General features: G+C 39.8%; 3 protein-coding genes across 5 annotated transcripts in view; 2 read left to right on the forward strand and 1 right to left on the reverse strand.

Moving 5' to 3' along the window:
- Window positions 1-417: 417 nt before the first annotated feature.
- Window positions 418-17185, forward strand: TRIM59 (tripartite motif containing 59). Of its 3 annotated transcripts, none has more exons than XR_010726892.1 (4): window positions 418-552; window positions 1351-1428; window positions 15842-15980; window positions 17013-17185. XR_010726892.1 is itself a non-coding variant. In XM_066241598.1 (4 exons), the coding sequence occupies exon 4, from the start codon at window positions 9913-9915 to the stop codon at window positions 11110-11112; it is 1200 nt and encodes a 399-aa protein (XP_066097695.1). In that variant the 5' UTR covers window positions 509-552; window positions 1351-1428; window positions 9784-9833; window positions 9910-9912; the 3' UTR covers window positions 11113-12372. The 3 variants fall into 3 exon arrangements, 2 of the variants coding, with proteins under 2 accessions (XP_066097694.1, XP_066097695.1); XM_066241598.1 differs by lacking the exons at window positions 15842-15980; window positions 17013-17185 and adding exons at window positions 9784-9833; window positions 9910-12372 and having other exon boundaries at window positions 509-552; XM_066241597.1 differs by lacking the exons at window positions 15842-15980; window positions 17013-17185 and adding an exon at window positions 9910-12370 and having other exon boundaries at window positions 499-552.
- Window positions 500-17275, forward strand: part of IFT80 (intraflagellar transport 80) — a 276992-nt gene continuing 260216 nt past the window's right edge. The window contains exons 1-2 of the mRNA XM_066241592.1: window positions 500-552; window positions 1351-1428. The gene's annotated coding sequence lies outside the window, so the exon portion shown is untranslated. The remainder of the gene's footprint in view (window positions 553-1350; window positions 1429-17275) is intronic.
- SMC4 (structural maintenance of chromosomes 4) overlaps window positions 13983-17275 on the reverse strand; it is a 39610-nt gene continuing 36317 nt past the window's right edge. The window contains exons 20-24 of the mRNA XM_066241590.1: window positions 16887-17060; window positions 16286-16468; window positions 15912-16144; window positions 15030-15213; window positions 13983-14294 (exon numbers count right to left, since the gene is read on the reverse strand). Of these exons, the coding sequence (XP_066097687.1) occupies window positions 14151-14294; window positions 15030-15213; window positions 15912-16144; window positions 16286-16468; window positions 16887-17060 (918 nt within the window). The 3' untranslated portion in view covers window positions 13983-14150. The remainder of the gene's footprint in view (window positions 14295-15029; window positions 15214-15911; window positions 16145-16285; window positions 16469-16886; window positions 17061-17275) is intronic.

Here is a 17275-nt window from a genome sequence, read left to right on the forward strand (position 1 = left end):
CGAGTCGCTTTGGTATGAATCCTTGCCCTACCCTTGGCCATTGGGGCCGACCAGTTTCCCAGCCACGGACCGCGCCCCACCCCCGCCGTCACCAGAGACCCCAAGGCCAGAAGCATCCAGCACAGCGCCGCTGAGATTCCGAGAGGCGGTACGCAGCGAGTGCGCAGGCGCAGAGAGGACCCAGCCCAAGGCAGCCCAGCGGCCACGCCCCCGCCTGGGCAAGCCGCGGCCGTTTACTTTCGAACGCGGCCTCGCGCTCTTCCCCATTGGCGGGTGTCGCGCGGTGGAGTGTTGCCGGGGGAGCGCACCTGCGTCACAGCGCTGCGCGAAACCCCGCCCCGCCGGGGCACGGGCACGCCCTCCGGGCGGAGGAGAGGCGGACGCTGTGCGGCTCTCGGGGTCGGGTCGGGGCTGGTCGTCGCGGTGAGTCAGAGCACCCCGTCAGGATGGAGGGGCGGCAGCTCCGGGCCGCTGTGCTTGCAGCAGGCGCTGGCGTGCTGGGGCGTTCGGAGGGCAGTGGACGTGGGCTGTCTCAGCTTGCTCTTTTCCCAGGTGGGAGTTCGGGGAGCCTCGTTTTCTTCTCTGTGCGGGAGGGGCACCCGTGGAGTGAGGCTTAGGGCAAAGGCAGTGGGCTTGCGCGCCGGCGCCTCGTCGGTCGGGTCTCGGTTCGGGTTCGGCGGAGGGCCCGGCGTGCGGGCGTCCAGGAGCGAGGCCGGGGAGCGCTTCCTGCTGACCTGGGAGAAGGGTGGGGCTGGGGCAGGGCACTGCTGCTTTGTGAGAAGTTCTTTCGGGACCTAGCCGGGATTGGGCTAGGGTCGCTGTATTTGTGCCCATTTTGCAGATGTGAGGCCGCGGTTTTCAGATATATTAGGAAACACCAACCCAGGTCTCGGTATTTTACGAGCAGAACTGGAAGATCAACAGACGTGTTGGTGGGAATAACCTCAATCAATACTTAAAGTTTTCAATTGGCAAAAATCTTTCAGTGCCTTTTAGGCTTCTTGTCTTCTGCTTAATTGAAACAATCCAAAATGACCGTGAATGTTTGCTGTGTAAACACCGTGTTGGCTAATGTTTTTAAGAGCTGGTATGATACTTGATGGCATAAAAGAGGTCCTTTGTGTATTTGGTTGCAGAATTGTTGGGACTTTGAAAGTACAAGTGATACAAATGACACTCCTGCTGCTCCAACGCCTGTTGATGTTTGTCACTACTTTTTTAAAAACACAGGCATAGGGAAGGTAAACATCAAAGATACTGAAATAACCATCTCTGTGGTATCCAATCATTAGGGTTTTTTTTTGAAAATGTAAGTTCTTAAACATTAAAATAAAATTATTTTAATTTTAGAATAAGAAAAAAAGAATCTGGAAATATTGGAGAAGATAAAGTATATTCAGTCTACAAACCAGAAGCTCTACAAAACAAGTAAGCTCTAGGAGATCGAGCAAGTGAATACAAAATAAAATTTCAGAAAATTTTTACTCCCTGGTTAAATTGCACTAATCGTTTTTAGTTTGAGGAAACAGGTTGATGTCAAAATGCAGGAAAACAGTACAAATAGAATTAAAATTATATCTGACCATAGGATTTTTTTTTAATTTGAAAGAGTTATTATGGTGATCCTTCATTATTTTGTACAATTTGTACATAAAAAAGTGTTTTTAAAACTTACTGTGTATGTATAGAATGCACAGTTGTAATGTTTCCATAGTAAGTTTATAATAGCATGAAATGTGCTTTTTATCAGAACCTCAATGATGTGAGCCCCAATCTGGGTGGTGTTACGTCTTGAGTTTTTCCAGACATTTAGTTGACTCACTGTTAAATCCTACAGCAAGTCATCTAACTATACTAGTGGTAGTCATCCTGGTCCCTACCGCCCACTAGTGGGCATTCCAGCTTTCCTGGTGGGCGGTAGCGGAGCAACCAAAGTATAAATAAAAAGATAGATTTAACTATATTAAGTTGTTTCATAAAGATTTATTCTGCTAAACTTAGTGAAAATCCAACATAAAGTACTTGGTAAGTAATTATTATTATATGCTTTAACTCCGCTTTATAAATTTTATAAAGTAAAGTTACTTCCCTACTTTATAAATCACCATTACTGTGGAACTCGTGGGCGGTTAGAAAATTTTACTACTAATAGAGATACAAAAGTGGGCGGTAGGTATAAAAAGGTTGACTACTCCTGCTCTATACCATGGCAAATATAATTTCTTGTTAGTGGTTGTAAAATGTAATGAATGTTTTATAACCATTTACATTTAGAGATGAAAGGCAAGAACACATTAGTGAATTAAAACTTTAAAAATTGTTCCCACAGTAGAATGGGCAGTGATATTTTTGGTACTGCTTAATTTTTCATCATTTGTTATATGTGCTGACCCATCCATAATAGGCTGGTAAAATATTTTGGAGACTCCATAGGAAATCAGCCCTCTGGAAAAGACTGCATAAAAGGTTTAGAAGTTCAGAAATGTATTTTTGATACTTAAACACAAGAAATTTGTGAAATAATTTGTAAGTAGATAATTTAGCCTCGGGTTTCTTTCTGAAAATATATATTTTTTATATTCATATTTCTTTGTGACTTAAGAGAGAGGCAGGAAACCTTGAACTCAGGCTTTTCGTATTCATTGGAGGAAAATAACATTTTGTACTGGTTAATGAAAGTACATGTATGGCTTCAGCTCTGCTCTACATGTTTTTTATACCTATAGATTTCCCTCAGAGTTATTTTTATTGTTTCATATCAATAAATTACGTCTTGGCAGGGTACAGAATTCTTAGGTCATGTCCTGTTCCAGACCCTGTGGATGTTGCTGCATTGTCTTTTAGCAGTCCTTGTTGGAGATGTTTTTGTTATCTACTGCCATGTAACCAACATCTAAAGGCTTGACTGGCTGCAAGTTCAAGATGGCTTTTCACTTACATGTCTGGCACCTCATTGTTTCTTTACTTGGCCTCTCAGCACAGTAGCCTTGACATTTTTTTTTTTTTTTGTATTTTTCTGAAGCTGGAAACGGGGAGAGACAGTCAGACAGACTCCCGCATGCGCCCGACCGGGATCCACCCGGCACGCCCACCAGGGGCGGACGCTCTGCCCACCAGGGGGCGATGCTTTGCCCCTCCGGGAGTCACTCTGTTGCGACCAGAGCCACTCTAGTGCCTGGGGCAGAGGCTGAGGAGCCATCCCCAGCACCCGGGGCCATCTCTGCTCCAATGGAGCCTCAGCTGTGGGAGAGGAAGAGAGAGAGAGGAAGGAGAGGGGGAAGGGTGGAGAAGCAGATGGGTGCTTCTCCTGTGTGCCCTGGCCGGGAATCGAACCCGGGACTCCTGCACGCCAGGCTGACGCTCTACCACTGAGCCAACCGGCCAGGGCCGCCTTGACATTTTGCTTATCAGTTTGTGACACTTAAGAGGTGGCAACTTGTCATACCCACAACTATCAGTTCACATGTATCACATGTGACAGTATCACATGTTCTGTTGGTCAGAGCAGTCACATGTCCTGTCCAGATTTTTTTGGGGGACGGGGGATGGCGAATAGATTATATTTCTTGATGGAGGAGTACCAGCAAAGTCACATTGCAGGAATGTATGTGGGTGATCATTGTGACCATCTTTGGAAGTTAGTCTCTCAAGAGAAATTGGAGACCATTATGTTTTTGTTTTTCTCTTTAGGTATCTTACTTTTCTGCCAGGATGTTTGTAGGCTTGTCTTTATTTCTTTCTTTAAAATTTTATTGCCTGACCTGTGGTGGTGCAGTGGGTAGGGTGTCGGCCTAGAACACTAAGGTCGCCAGTTTGAGACCCTGGCCTTGCTTGGTCAAGGCACATATGAGATTCAATTGCTGTCAGTTGATGCTACCTGCTTCACCCCCCCCCCCCCTTATTCTCTTTCTTTTTCCTCTAAAATTAGAAAAAAAATTACTATCTTTTAAAAAATATCATTTAAGTTTATAATGAAAAAAAAGCAGCTTTCTCTTTTTGCTCTTCCTACACCTGACATCAGCACTACAGAAGTAATCACTTTCATTTCTTTTAATGATTTCCTTTGATATTTGCTTCTGTACTTCTTTCCTTATTTCTTATTTTTATTTTTTTTCTTTAGCAAGAGAGAGGCAAAGACAGGAAGGGAGATGAGAAGCATCAACTCACAGTTGCGGCACTATAGGTCATTGATTCCTTTCTCATGTGTGCCTTGACTGGGGGCTCCAGCCAAGCTAGTGACCCCTTGCTCAAGCCAGCTACCTTAGGCTCAGGTCAGCAACCTTTGGGCTCAAGCCAGCAACCATGGGATCCTGTCTGTGATCCCACACTCAAGCCACCGACACTGTGCTCAAGCTGATGAGGCTGCACTCAAGCCAGCAACCTCGGGGTTTCGAACCTGGGTCCACTGTGCCACTGCCTGGTCAGGCTCTGTATTTCTAAATAATATGCTTTTTATGTGATTTTTTTTAAAATTTTTCATTTTTTGGTATATATTGACTTATTATAAGGGAAGATTTAGGTTTAAAAAAATATTATGGATTTTAGGGAGAGGAGGGCGGAGAGAGAGGGAGAGAGACATCAATTTGTCGTTCCACTTATTTATGCATTCTTGTATGTGGTTGATTCAAACCCTGACTGGGGATTGAACCCTACCTAACCTTGTTGTTTCAGGACGATGCTTTAACCAACTTAGCTACTTGGCCAGGGAAGATTTAGTTCTTAAGCAGTTTCCTTCCCATACCCCTCCCCCCCATTATAATTATGGTATACTATTTTCTTAGTTTGGGCTGTTATAATAAAATATCATAGACTGGTGCCTTAAACAATGAACATTTATTTCTTACAGTTCTGGAGGCTAGAAAGTCTAAGACTAAAATGTCAGCATAGTTCAGTTCTGGTGAGGGTGCTTTCTGGTTTGCAGATGGGCATTTTCTTGCTTGGTCCTCATATGGGGAGAGAGAGGAGCAAGCCTCGGTGTTTCTTCACATAAGGACACTAATCCCATTCATGAGACCTCCTAAAGGCTACACTTGTAATATCACATAGAGTCAGGATTTCAACATATGAATTTTAGGGGGACACAAACACGATAGTCTATTAACAGTCACGCTTTTTGTTAAGATCAGTGTTTACCTTATTTTCCCATGTATAAATTGCAGCTTTTTTTGAAAAATTTGGGGTCTAAAACTGGGTGCATCTTATACAGTGGTTGTAGATTTTTTTACTTGCATTTCCCGCTTTTTAGTGCTTGTTGTCTTTGTGCTCATTGTTTTGCACTTGTTACCAGTATATTACGTAGGTTATGTTTTGCCACATTCTGCCCAGAAATGGCTCAAAAAAGATTTTCATATAGTGCTGAATTCAAGTTAAAAGTGATCCAGTTTGCAAAAGTGAATGGAAATTGTGCTGCTGAATGTAAGTTTGGTCCTCCAGCTGAGAAGTCAATCCGAGACTGGTTACAGGCAGAAGAAACTCTACTGAAAAGAGCATGACAGAAGAAGGTCACAACAGGCAAGTCAGCAAAATGGCCTCCTTTAGAGAGGGAACTGAAGATATGGATTGAAGAGCAAAGGGCAATTGGAATTCCTGTGTCCACAAAGATGGTTTGGCATGAGGCAAGACGAATTGCTGATGGAAAAGAAGTTACTGATTTCTTTTTTTTTTTTTTAATTTTTTTGTCTTTTTTTTTTTTATTTATTCATTTTAGAGAGGAGAGGGAGAGACAGAGAGAAGAGACAGAGAGAGAAGGGGGGGAGGAGCTGGAAGCATCAACTCCCATATGTGCCTTGACCAGGCAAGCCCAGGGTTTTGAACCGGCGACCTCAGCATTTCCAGGTCGACGCTTTATCCACTGCGCCACCACAGGTCAGGCCTAAGAAGTTACTGATTTCAAAGGAGGACACAATTAGTGCTTCAGGTTCATGAAATGGAATGGACTAAGCATGCACCAGACTTGCCCAAAAGATGCCTGAAAGCTATGAGCAGAAGGTCCTTGAATTTCATCATTTTGTCATTCAGTGTTGGAAGACACATCAGTTTGAGTTGGGACAGATTGCAAATATGGACGAAGTCCCCCCTTCAATTTGATGTCCCAAGTAACAAAACTGTTGATGAGAAGGGGGTGAAAACTGTAATTGTAAAGACAAATGGACATGAAATGAGTCATTATACAGTTGTTCTAGCTTGTTGTGCTAACAGAACCAAGCTGCCTCTTATGCTGATTACCAAATGCAAAACAATGCCAAAAGAAGACATTCCTCGAAGAGTAATTGTCCACGTTCATGACAAGGGTTGGATGGATTAGGATGGGATGAAGATCTGTTTTGAGAAAATTTGTAGAAAGAGACCAGGTGGGCTCTTATCAAACCTGCCCTATTGGTGCTTGATCAGTTCAGGGCACACAGAACAAAAAACACAAAGATTGCTGCAGAGCAAAATACAAAACCTGCCGCCATACCTGGAGGCTTGACATTCCAGCTCCAACCACTTGATATCAGCATTAAACTTTCAAAGCTGCCATGAGAGACAAATGGAACCAATGGATGAAGTCTTCTGGGGACAATTTGACACCAGCAGGAAGAGTGAAGAAACCAACTATAAAAGTTTGTACTTGGGCCTGACCAGGTGGTGGCGCAGTGGATAGAGCGTCGGACTGGGATGCAGAAGGACCCAGGTTCGAGACCCCGAGGTCGCCAGCTTGAGTGTGGGCTCACCTGGCTTGAGCAAAGAGCTCACCAGCTTGGACCCAAGGCCCCTGGCTCCAGCAGGGGGTTACTTGGTCTGCTGAAGGCCCACGGTCAAGGCACATGTGAGAAAGCAATCAATGAACAACTAAGAAGTCGCAATGCGCAACGAGAAACTGATGATTGATGCTTCTCATCTCTCTCCGTTCCTGTCTGTCTGTCCCTGTCTATCTCTGCCTCTGTAAAAAAAAAAAAAAAAAAAAAAAAGTTTGTACTTGGGTGAAAAGATCCTGGGATAATATCAAGATTGAGATTGTTGTCATTTAAGAAGCATGGCATTTCAAACGCCATAGATGGAACTGAGAATGAGGCAATATATGAAGACACTGATTCATCATCAGACACAGATGAGGACAAGCTAATGGATGGGAGTTTTGATGGTGATGAGTCGTATGACTTTTATGATGAATAAAATGAGTTCAATAACTTTATATAATAATTTTTTTTTCTCAAATTTTGGGCCCTAAAATTAAGGTGTGTCTTTTACATGGGTAAACACGGTAATATTTATAATATTGTGACTAATATAACAGTTGAGCCATAAAGTTTACTGTGTGTTCTCTTTTCATGATTCTGTCACTTTTCTTTAAATTTAGTTTTCTCATCACCTCTCAATATGTTCAGACACATGAACTATTCTGTTGGTTCCATTTATTTACTTAAAGATAGGCCTTCTGGATCTCTGTCTTCTTCTTAGACTACTTGTTCTCTAGCCTTGCTGCAATGTTTTCCTGGATTTCATTTCACCATTATCCTGGTGAGAATTTTTGCTTTTCTTTTCATACTGTAGTATTCTTTAGAAAATGGAGAGGGGGGCGTTTTTATTGAGAACTCTGGTGTTGTCAAAATATCTTTAGTCTACCTTGAAAAGTTATTTATTTTTGTTTTAGAATTTTAGGTTGGAAGCCATTTTTTTCCTGAGAATACAGGTTGGGGCAAAAGTAGGTTTACAGTTATGATTACACAAGAATTTATTCTTGTATTATTCATTAATTATTGGATTATTTATTATTAACTTACTTTTGCCCACCCCTGTATTGAACACATTGCTTCACTGTCTTACAGGGTCCAGTGTTTACATACATATAGCATCGCTAAATCTAACATACTCATCCTAGAAAATATACATAGCTAATGTTTTTTGTTCCTTTTTCTCCTCATCAAGAGTTTAGGCTGGTGCCCTAGATGGGTAGCTTATTTAGTTAGTGTTGTTCTGATATGCAAATGTTGCAGGTTCAAAACCTCATCAGGTCACATATAAGAATCAACCAGTGAGTACATAAATAAGTAGAACAACAAATTGATGTATCTCTTCTTCTCTAAAAAAAAAAAAAAAAAATCTAAAAGAACAGTTTAGGCCTGACCAAGTGGTGGCACAGTGGATATAGCATTGGACTGGGAATGGAGGACCCAGGTTTGTTGGCTTGAGCACGGGGTTATTGGCTTGAGTGTGGGATCATAGACATGACCCCATGGTCACTGGCTTCAGTAAGGGGTCACTGGCTCTGCTGGACCCCCCCCCCAGGCAGGGCACATATGAAAAAGCAATCAGTGAACAACTAAGGTGCCACAATGAAGAATTGATGCTTCTCATCTCTCTCCTTTCTGTCTGTCCCTATCTCTGACTTTCTGGCAAAAAAAAAAAAAAAAAAGTTTAGGCTGTTTTTGACCCATGGGCAATCTTCTGTTTCAGCCCCAAATCAATCTTACTGCAAAAGCCTAAGCTTCTCAAAACAAAACAACAAAAAAGCTAAGAAATTTATAAGTTACTAGAGAAATTTAATAACTTGAGCCAACGGGGACCATGAATTCTTTTGAATTAAAGAATTTAGTTTTGCTAAGCCTAACTTATTTTAGCATTTTTTTTTAATTCAGTGAGAGGAGGAGAGACAGAGACCTACTCCCACATGTGCCCGGTCTGGAATCCACCTGGCAAGCCCACTAGGGGTCTATGCCCTGCCCATTTGGGGCATTGCTCCGTTGCTCAGCAACAACTGAGCTCTTCTTAGCACCTGAGGTGGAGGCCATGGAGCCATCCTCAGTGCCTGGAGCCAACTTGCTCCAGTTGAGCCATGGCTGCAGTAGGGGAAGAGAGAGAGAGAGAGAGAAGTGAAGAGGGGTAGGGGTGGAGAAGCAGATGGGTGCTTGTGTCCTGGCTGTGAATTGAACCTGGGATATCTACATTTCGGACCAATGCTCTAACACTGAGCCAACCGGCCAGGGCAGTATTTTAGAATATAAAAAGTTGCACAAAATAGTTAAGTTCATTAAGTAGACTTCAGCAGAACACTTTGAATTTAAGTCTGCATTATGTAGGAACAAACTTAATACTTTCAATTTGAAGCATTACAAATTAGAATTGTTTTGTTTAGCACAGCTTTCATCCCAAGTAAGCTTTTTTTAAAATAAATTTTATTAAGCTACCACTTTTTCACTAACAGATTTTTTTTTTCAGAGAGTGTCAGAGAGAGGGATAGACAGGAATGGAGAGAGATGAGAAGCATCAATCATCAGTTTTTCGTTGCGACACCTTAGTTGTTCATTGATTGCTTTCTCATATGTGCCTTGACCGTGGGCCTTCAGCAGACTGAGTAACCCCTTGCTTGTGCCAGAGACCTTGGGTCCAAGCTCAAACCAGATGAGCCCGCACTCAAGCTGGCAAACTCGGGGTCTCGAACCTGGGTCTTCTGCATCCCAGTCCGACGCTCTATCCACTGCGCCACCTCCTGGTCAGGCCCAAGTAAGCTCTTAAAGATGATCACTTATTCAATATTATATCATATAATAAGAATTGCATTACTAAGAATGCTACATTTAAGAAATCTTAAGTTACAGTCTTTCAAATAAGCACAGTATATTAATTTAGAGCAGTGGTTCTCAACCTTTCTAATGCTGTGACCCTGCAATACAGTTCCTCATGTTGTGGTGACCCCAAACCAAAAAATAATTTTGGTGGCTACTTCATAACTGTAATTTTGCTACAGTTATGATTTGGAATGTAAATACCTTATATGCATTATGTATTTTCCGATGGCTTTAGGTGACCCCGCCGAGGTCGCGACCCACAGGTTGAAAACCGCTGATTTAGAGGTTAGCATCTAAAACTTTACATATGTACAGTTATCTTTGATATATGTAAGCTTAAAATGCTTTCTTCTCTTGACAGGGTATGTACAATTTTGAGGACGTGTTAACATGTCCCATTTGTTACAGTATTTTTGAAGATCCTCGTGTACTGCCATGCTCTCATACATTCTGTAGAAATTGCTTGGAAAATGTTCTTCAGGCATCTAGTGACTTTTATATATGGAGACCTTTACGAATTCCACTCAAATGCCCTAACTGCAGAAGTATTACTGAAGTGGCTCCAACTGGTATTGAATCTTTACCTGTTAATTTTGCATTAAGGGCCATAATTGAAAAGTACCAACAAGAAGATCATCCAGATATTGTCACTTGTCCTGAACATTACAGGCAACCGTTAAATGTTTACTGTCTACTAGATAAAAAATTAGTTTGTGGTCATTGCCTTACAATAGGCCAACATCATGGTCATCCTATAGATGATCTTCAAAGTGCCTATGTAAAAGAAAAGGACACACCTCAAAAATTGCTTGAACAGTTAACTGACACACACTGGACAGGTCTTACTTGTCATATTGAAAAGCTGGAGGAACAAAAATCTCATTCAGAGAAAGTGGTCCAAGGTGAGAAAGAAGTTGTCCTCCAATATTTTAAGGAGCTTAGTGATACATTAGAAGAGAAAAAAAATTTTTTTCTAACTGCTCTCTGTGATGTTGACAATCTGATCAATCAAGAATATACTCCACAAATTGAAAGAATAAAAGAAATGAGAGAGCAGCAGCTTGAATTAATGACATTGACAACATCTTTACGAGAAGAGTCTCCACTTAAATTTCTTGAAAAAGTTGACGATGTTCGCCAGCGTGTGCAGGTCTTGAAACAAAGATCACTTCCTGAGGTCCAGTGTGTTGAAATTTATCCTCGAGTAAGCCAAGTATTGAAAGAAGATTGGAGCAGAACAGAAATTGGACAAATTAAGAAACTTCCCATTCCTGAAATGAAAATTTCTTTAAAAAGTATGTCATATTCCTGTTCCGATGATGAAAAGGTTGAAAATTTTAAGATTCTAAACATTGTTCTAGTTACTCTAATTTCAGTGATACTGATGTTGATCTTTTTTAACCAACATGTAATAACCTTTCTAAATGAAATCACTTCAGTATGTTTTTTTGAAGTCTCTCTATCTGTTTACCAAAATTTATCTAACAGTCTGCATGATTTAAAGACTATACTGTGTCACAGTTTATATTTACTGAAGGAGTTCACGTGGAAAGTTTTTCGGTGATCATTCAAATATAAATTGTTTCAATAGACTTACTCTGTACTAGGACTAACAACTATTGCTAAATGGATAAGTAGTGGCAAACTAAACTTTATTAGGGTTGCAACATACGTATTTTAAGTATTTTAAGCGTTCCATATTTGTTGGATAGAAATGTCAGAAATGTTTCATTTTCAGTCTGAAAACTAGAATAAAATGTAATTATTTGATTTTTTTTATTGGTTCCAGGTTGACTTAATATTGCTGTGGCATTTAAACATTCTTGTACCAATATTGTCTTTTAGCATTATTATAATGTAGTGATTGGCTTTGCAGTTCTTCATATGTAGTGGCTTTTTGATTAAAAGTGGCAAAATCCTGAAAGTGCCTATGCCTTTACTTTTGATGTGGCTTGAAGCTTTTGAATAGGAAAATAAGGATCATGAAGAGGTTTTCAAATCAATCAGAGAAGTAAAAAATGATAAGGGGTTGCTTAAAGATATTTTTGTGATCCATTGTGTTTTAGATAGATTTAATAGCCCTAAAATGTTTATTGACATTTACTTCTAATAAAGCTATTACTTTTGTTAGGGAACGCACAGCAACATTTTCTAATATCGAACATACTCTATGGTTTCTGTTAATTTATCTTAGTATTTAACTTTTGTATAGTGGTTTAGTTAAATAGGTTCCTGGATAAAAACTCTCAGGTTACTAGAATGTATATTCCATCCCCCTCAGACTTAAGATAGCAGTGTTAACTGTGTCTTAAGTTCGTTTTTTGCCAAACATTCCTTTATGCCAATGCCCAAGTACCAATAGTTTTATTTTCTTTTTTTAAAGTGAGAGGAATGAAGATGATAGTGATACAGGCTCCTACATGTGCCACGACCAGGGTGATGCTTGGACAATTTGAGCCACTGGCTGTGAGAGGAGAGAAAAGGGGAAGAGGGAGGGGGGGAAAGAAGCAGATGGTGGTTTCTCCTGTGTGCACTGACTGGGAAACGAATCTGAGATGTTCATGTTAGGCTGGTGCTATATCCACTGAACCAGCTGGCCAGGGCCTACTTTAACTGTTTAAAACTTAGTACTAAGTTCTACTCCATTGGTTATTTATTTATTTATTTGTATTTTTCTGAAGTTGGAAATGGGGAGGCAGTCAGACTCCCGCAGGCGCCCCACTGGGATCCACCCGGCATGCCCACCAGGGGGCAATGCTCCGCCCATCTGGGGTGTTGCTGTTGCAACCAGGGCCATTCTAGCGCCTGAGGCAGAGGCCACAGCCATCCTCAGCACCCAGGCCTACTTTGCTCCAATGGAGCCTTGGCTGCGGGAGGGGAAGAGACAGAGAGGAAGGAGAGGGGGAGGGGTGGAGAAGCAGATGGGCGCTTATCCAGTGTGCCCTGGCCAGGAATTGAACCCGGACTCCTGCATGCCAGGCCAATGCTCTACCACTGAGCCAACTGGCCAGGGCCTACTCCATTGGTTATTAAAATGTAATAAAATATTCAATTCCATTCATTTCTACTCTCACCAATGAAAAAGCACTTGATTTTAATTATAGCCTCTTCTAGTTACTCTTCCCTTACATACTTTCTTTTTTTTTGACAAGAGTCAGAGAGGACAGATAGGGAGATGAGAAGCATTAATTCTTCATTGCAGCATATGTGCTTTGACTGGGGGGCTCCAGCAGAGTGAGTGGCCCCTTGCTCAAGCCAGTAACCTTTAGGCTTGAGCCAGCAACCATGCAGTCATGTCCCTGATTCCATGCTCAAGCCCTCAGGGTTTCAAACCTGGGTCTTCCATGTCCCAGTCTGGTGCTAGTCAGGCTTCCCTTTCATGTTCTTGATTGAAAAAAAATGACCAGGATGTCTAGGTGGGTGCCCCTTTCCTCCCTGAGCACTCCATGTGTGTCTCTCCTGAAGCTGAAGCTGCATATGTGCTTGGTCAAAGAGGATGGTTTTTCAGTCAAGGATATACAGGTAGCTGTACTCCCATGCTAGAACCTCCAAACAAGCTCTCAAGGTCCATTTGTAGGAGACTGTAGGGTAGTCAAGCTTCTAAGACTAGACACATCCAAATGAGGTCCTGCATGGGGCAGTCTGCCTTTCTTTTCACAATGCAATTATAATTAAAAAAACAAACAATACTTGAGTTTCAGATGTTTAAGTCCACTAATATATTTACACTTTAAGTCTCTGGGTCAATAATCTAATGACTGATTTAAAAAATGTTCCCAGCATTTGGGTAATAAATACTGATTGTTTAAATTAGTAAATTAGGTGGCATACACTTTAGGAATTTATAAACTAGTAGTTGGCAGGTTTTTCCACTGCAGATGGAAAATGAAAGTATGTAGATGTCCATGAAAGTATGCTTCATTTTAACATGGACTATATAGTTTAGAACAGTGGTAGTCAGCCTGGTCCGTACCACCCACTAATGGGCATTCCAGCTTTCATGGTGGGCAGCAGCGGAGCAACCAAAGTATGTATAAAATGATAGATTTAGCTATAGTAAGTTGTTTTATAAAGATTTATTCTGCCAAACAGCAAAAATCCAACATAAAGGACTTGGTAAGTAGTATTATATGCTTTAACTTGCTGTAACTCTGCTTTATAAGTTTTATAAAGTAAAGTTACTTCCTACTTTATAAATCACCATTACTGTGGAACTGGTGGGCGGTAAGAAAATTTTACTACTAACAGATACAAAAGTGGGCTGTAGGTAGAAAAAGGTTGACTACTCCTGGTCTAGAACTTGAATGTTAACTAATACTTCGCTAGTAGCAATTTGGGACAAAGGGCAGTAACTTCACCCTCCAGGCATCTTAATTTCTTCATAGTCTGTTGCTCACAAAATTGTCAGATTCTTACAATCTCCTATAAAGTAGGTAGAATATTTTATTAGACTTGAAACAGCATAAACTAGGAGCCAGTTTACACGTTTAGGTTTAGGAATATGAAGTTTTAAGACAAATAGAAAAATTAGTAGTAATACGACGCACTGAATTTATGCTGATTTAATTGGATGAATCTTCAGTATAAACAAATTTAACAAAGTCATTTAGATGCAATTTCTTTTGGATTTATGGCAACGCTTTTTGTTATATTGTATGTCTTGTAAATTCCAATAAGTCTATCTGAAATTTCAAACATATTATTTCGAAGAGAAATTATTATGAACTGGGCGTTTTTTGTTTGTTCCTAAAGAGAAAGAAAGAATAACTTAGAAACACTCGAATATTGACAAGTACATCATGTAATAAACATCTAAACTTGACCCTTTCCCACAATCTATTTTAGGCAATAAATTTAAAATTACACTGATAAAAATGATGGGATGGATAGCTTGTGAAACTATTTGGGTTTGAGAGGAATGAGTAATTCTGGAAGCATGATTGCTTAGTGAAAAAAAGATCAAGGCAGAACACAAGATTTTAGCTGTGTATCTGCTACTAATTTACACGATCAGTTTATGTTTTACTTGCCCAAATGGAAATATTTGGTTCAAGTAAAGCAGTGGTCCTAAACTTTTTTTGGGCCACGGACCAGTTTAATGTCAGAAAATATTTTCACAGACCAGCCTTTAGGGTGGGATGGATATATGTATCATGTGACCGAGACAAACGTCAAGAGTAAGTCTTAGATAGATGTAACAGAGGGAATCTGGTCATTAAAAAAAAATAAAACATCGTTCAGACTTAAATATAAATAAAACGGAAATAATGTAAGTTATTTATTCTTTCTCTGCGGACCGGTACCGGTCCGGGGGTTGGGAACCACTGAAGTAAAGGACTTTTGTCTCCTTTGACACCACAGGATATGGAGTTAGAGAACAGTTTGGAAAAAGCTTAAAAGAAATTAAGTCAAAGAATTCATGTGCAATGTTTGGGGAACCCAGAAAATTTTTTGGGTAAAAACTTCTAAAAGATTACTCACATATATATAAAATGCAACAATGGACACATTTTTAAAATCAAGGGCTGCATCAATCTCATCCATGAAGTACAGGGGAGTAGGTTTGTAGTGATGAAGAGCAAACACTAAAGCCAGTGAACTAAGTGTTTTCTCTCCTCCTGAAAGGTTGAAGATCTTCTTCCAACTTTTCTTAGGTGGTCGAACACTGAAATAAGAAAATCTCATTAGTCAAATTACTTGTAAAGCTTAAATTAAGGTTTTGTGGTTTGTTTTCCTAACCACCTTCCTCCGGGATTTCTAACTTGCTTTTCACAATTCTAAGCTTTTGGGGTTTATTTTGTAAAAACATTGAAGGATATACACATAAGGACAGCTACTAAAATTTTAAGACTTAAACATCAGGCTAGCCAGTACTTCTTGCTATTCTTCCCCCATTTCCAATGCAATTTTTACTCTACAAGTTTTAAATCCAGATGTTAAGTTAAAATGACTTGAAGATTTAAGAAAAAGATGAACTAGCCTGACCTGTGCTGGAGCAGTGGATAAAGCATCGACCTGGAATACTGAGGTCCCCAGTTTGAAACCCTGGGCTTGCCTTTCAAGGCACATAGGAGGAGCAACTACAAGTAGTTACTTTCCCTGCTTTTCTCTTCTCTCTAAAATCCATAAACAAAATCTTAAAAAAAAAAAAAAAAACCACCAAAAAAACCTAGAGAAATGTTATGTAAAATTACCTGGAATTTATGCTCTAAACTGGCAATATGTAAATAATTTAGTTTTTGTAATTAAAACAAATCATGTATCTTCTAACCTTCACATCCCACCCCTAAAAGTTTTTTGAGAGTTTGGAGAAAATACAGATATGAAACAGGAGGATCCGAAACTCAGTATTTAATTACAAACCTGAACATGATTCCTTCAGAGAAAGGATCCAAGCTGTCTACAAGCTCCAGTTCAGCATCTCCTCCCAAAGTAAGCATCTGGTAATTTTCCTTTAATTTATTTGTTATTATATAAAAACCTGCCATGAATTCATTAAGCCTTTGTTTCCGAAGATCTTCATATGCCTGTCGAAAGTTATCTCTTTCATGAGTAATTCTGTCCAATTCTGATACTCGTTGTAAATATAATTCTTCCTATAAAAAGAATGAGAACAAACACCTATTCAGTTATAAATTTGGTATGAGAATTTCTAATTGTATAAAATTAAGGCCACAGTTTAGGCTGAGGACTACAAGGAATTTGATTTGGACACATTAATAATAGTTTATTCATACCTTCTTCTTATACTCTACAATGGCACCAAGGTTTGGTTTCATTTCATGACACTGGGCTTCCAGAAGTGCAATTTGGTTTGTTATAGAATCTGGATTCTTGATTGCTTCAAGATCCTCTGGGCTCAGAACTGAAATCTCTTCAACAGGATTATCTTCTATGGCATGAAGTGATATTTTTGAAATCTGAAAGTTCAGTTAAATGAAGAGTTAGGGAAGGGCATGGTACTTCCATTTATTGTTTAGAAGAATGCAATCAATATGACAACTTACCTATCTACTAAAACAACATACCAAGGTTTTGTGACTGATCTGTGTGCCAACTATTTTTAATTTAAAGAAAAATAGTGTAGTGGTCCAATATGTTCATGTAGCCTGTAAAAATCTCCAAATCGGCCCTTGGATGAATATGTTGACTACTTCTAACAAAAACGTACCCAGATTTTTCTATACAGAATCTTACTACACTTGGTTCCTTATGTTCCCTATAAACCTGAGAAGTGATTACATGGAATTAAGAATCATTACATACCTCAAACACACCCACATAAAAACCCAAAAAACCCAACCATTTTCATAAAGGATATTTTAAAGTTACTCTCACCTCTTTTTGCCAGTATCTTATTTTAGAATTATGTTCTGCAATGTGACCATCTATTTGTTCAAGTTTCAATTTAATACTAAGTGCATCTTTTTGAAGAACATGTTCATTTTCTTGAATTACTTTCAGTTCTTGAAGTAGATTACGATGTTCTTTCTGGATCTCTGGTAACGTCTCCTAAAAACCAAGAAGAACTACAGATACGACCGACCTGGTGTTTTGGCATCACAAAACTGAAGATGGCAATCTCTTCCCATGTTCCTTCTATTTTAAATTAAAACTTATTTACTCAAAAGTTATAATACAGTACTCATTTTTATAGTGTAAGTTAATACAGTTACAAGCTTTAACCTACTGACTGTTTATTATACAAGGCACTGATGTTATATATC

The sequence above is a fragment of the Saccopteryx bilineata genome, chromosome 8 (genome assembly GCF_036850765.1).
Source record: "Saccopteryx bilineata isolate mSacBil1 chromosome 8, mSacBil1_pri_phased_curated, whole genome shotgun sequence".
NCBI classification, from domain to species: Eukaryota; Metazoa; Chordata; class Mammalia; order Chiroptera; family Emballonuridae; genus Saccopteryx; species Saccopteryx bilineata.

Bases quoted from the DNA above. Each gene is read 5' to 3' on its own strand.
- TRIM59 (XM_066241597.1), top strand. From the start codon at position 9,913: ATGTACAATTTTGAGGACGTGTTAACATGTCCCATTTGTTACAGTATT.